Source organism: Nerophis lumbriciformis, linkage group LG25 (genome assembly GCF_033978685.3).
Source record: "Nerophis lumbriciformis linkage group LG25, RoL_Nlum_v2.1, whole genome shotgun sequence".
Lineage (NCBI taxonomy): Eukaryota > Metazoa > Chordata > Actinopteri > Syngnathiformes > Syngnathidae > Nerophis > Nerophis lumbriciformis.
The window spans coordinates 39,471,544-39,473,957 of NC_084572.2; the positions used below are offsets into that span (position 1 = coordinate 39,471,544).

General features: G+C 40.8%; 1 protein-coding gene across 1 annotated transcript in view; it reads left to right on the top strand.

Annotated features, from left to right (window-relative positions):
• The window catches only part of prss12 (serine protease 12), a 62,519-nt gene extending 61,729 nt beyond the window's left edge, over positions 1-790 (top strand). The window contains exon 13 of the mRNA XM_061984390.1: positions 24-790. Within this exon, the coding sequence (XP_061840374.1) occupies positions 24-346 (323 nt within the window). The 3' untranslated portion in view covers positions 347-790. The remainder of the gene's footprint in view (positions 1-23) is intronic.
• The last annotated feature ends 1,624 nt before the right edge of the window (positions 791-2,414 follow it).

The following is a 2,414-nucleotide window of genomic DNA, read 5'->3' on the forward strand; positions in this document are numbered from 1 at the left end:
CACGCCCCTCTCCCTCCCCTCAGGCCGTGCGTACTCCAAGACCCTCCAGCAGGCGGCGCTCTCCCTCCTGCCGCGCCGCCACTGCCAGCAGCGCTTCCACGCGGCGTTCACCAGCCGCATGCTGTGCGCCGGCAGCGTCCAGGAGGACCGGCGCGTGGACAGTTGCCGTGGCGACAGCGGCGGGCCTCTGGTGTGCGAGCGCCCGGGTGGGGGCTGGGTGGTCTACGGGGTCACCTCCTGGGGTCACGCCTGCCGGACGCAGCGGTCGCCCGGCGTTTACACCAAAGTGTCCGCCTTCAGCTCCTGGATACACAAAGTGATCGCTGCCAAATATGGACGGCCATGATCTGATTGGACTGCTCGTGTGTCACAAGGCTGTCCTAACAAATATGTCCTAACAAATATGTCCTAACAAATATGGACGGCCATGACCTGATTGGACTGCCCGCGTGTCCTAACTTTTTACATTTGGATATTTTTCATTCTCCAAAACCAATAGAATATGTATTGTAACCGTTCGGGCTCCGCTTTATTTTGGTCAACGTTAAAATCCCCGGGGACCCAAAAGGGCCTCGGTCATTAAAGTGTTAAAAACATGTTAAATATGATTATTATTTGATTTATTTTGACTTTCAACGCTAAAATATCTACAGATACACTTTACATTCATCCCTTGACATGTTTACATTTCTTTATGTTTTATGCCCTTTTTGTCAAAGAAAAGACAAAATATGCAAGATTTGCCCCCCAAAAGTTTTGATGTGAAGTAATAACAACATTCAATCAATCAATCAATAACAACATTGATTTATTGATCAGTATTTTTCAACAATGACAGTGTAGAAAAAAACACCGGATTCAAACTCATGGCCCAGGGGCCAAATCTGGCCCGCCACATCATTTGTCATGTCAGATGCCACAATAATTTTTATGGCCTGGAATGTCATTTTATGTCATATGATAAGTTATTTTAATTGGCCCACCACAATATTTGATCTCATATGCCGATTTAATTTATGTGGCCCGCCACATCATTTTAATTTATATGCCACAAAAATGTATGTGGTCCGCCACATTATTTTATGTAATATGCTACCATAATTTATTTGGCCTGCTACATCATTTTATGTCATATGTCGCAATAATTTATTTGGCCCGCCACATCATTTTATTTTATATGCCGCAAAAATGTATGTGGCCCGCCACATTATTTTATGTAATATGCTACCATAATTTATTTGGCCTGCCACATCATTTTATGTCATATGTCGCAATAATTTATTTGGCCCGCCACGTCATTTTATTTTATATGCCGCAAAAATGTATGTGGCCCGCCACATCATTTTATGTAAAATGCTGCCATAATTTATTTGGCCCACCACATCATTTTATGTCATATGTCGCAATTATTTATTTGGCCCGCCACCTCATTTTATGTCATATGTCGCAATAATTTATTTGGCCCGCCACATCATTTTATAACATATGTCGCAATAATTTATTTGGCCCGCCACATCATTTTATGTCATATGTCGCAATAATTTATCTGGCCCGGCACATCATTTTATGTCATATGTCGCAATCATTTATCTGGCCCGGCACATCATTTTATGTCATATGTCGCAATAATTTATCTGGCCCGACACATCATTTTATGTCATATGTCGCAATAATTTATTTGGCCCGACACATCATTTTATGTCGTATGTCGCAATAATTTATTTGGCCCGCCACATCATTTTATGTCATAAGTCGCAATAATTTATTTTGCCCGCCACATCATTTTATGTCATATGTCGCAATAATTTAGTATGTCGCAATAATTTATTTGGCCCACCACATCATTTTATGTCATATGTCGCAATAATTTATGTGGCCCGCCACATCATTTTATGTCATATGTCGCAATTATTTATTTGGCCCGCCACCTCATTTTATGTCATATGTCGCAATAATTTATTTGGCCCGCCACATCATTTTATAACATATGTCGCAATAATTTATTTGGCCCGCCACATCATTTTATGTCATATGTCGCAATAATTTATTTGGCCCGCCACATCATTTTATGTCATATGTCGCAATAATTTATTTGGCCCGCCACATCATTTTATGTCATATGTCGCGTTTAATTTATTTGGCCCGCCACATCATTTTATGTCATATGTTGCAATAATTTATGTTTCCCGCCATGTCATTTTATGTCATATGTCGCAATAATGTATGTGGCCCGCCACATCATTTTATGTCATATGTCGCAATAATTTATTTTGCCCGCCACATCATTTTATGTCATATGTCGCAATAATTTATTTTGCCCGCCACATCATTTTATGTCATATGTCGCAATAATTTATTTGGCCCGCCACATCATTTTATGTCATATGTTGCAATAATTTATGTTTCCCGCCATG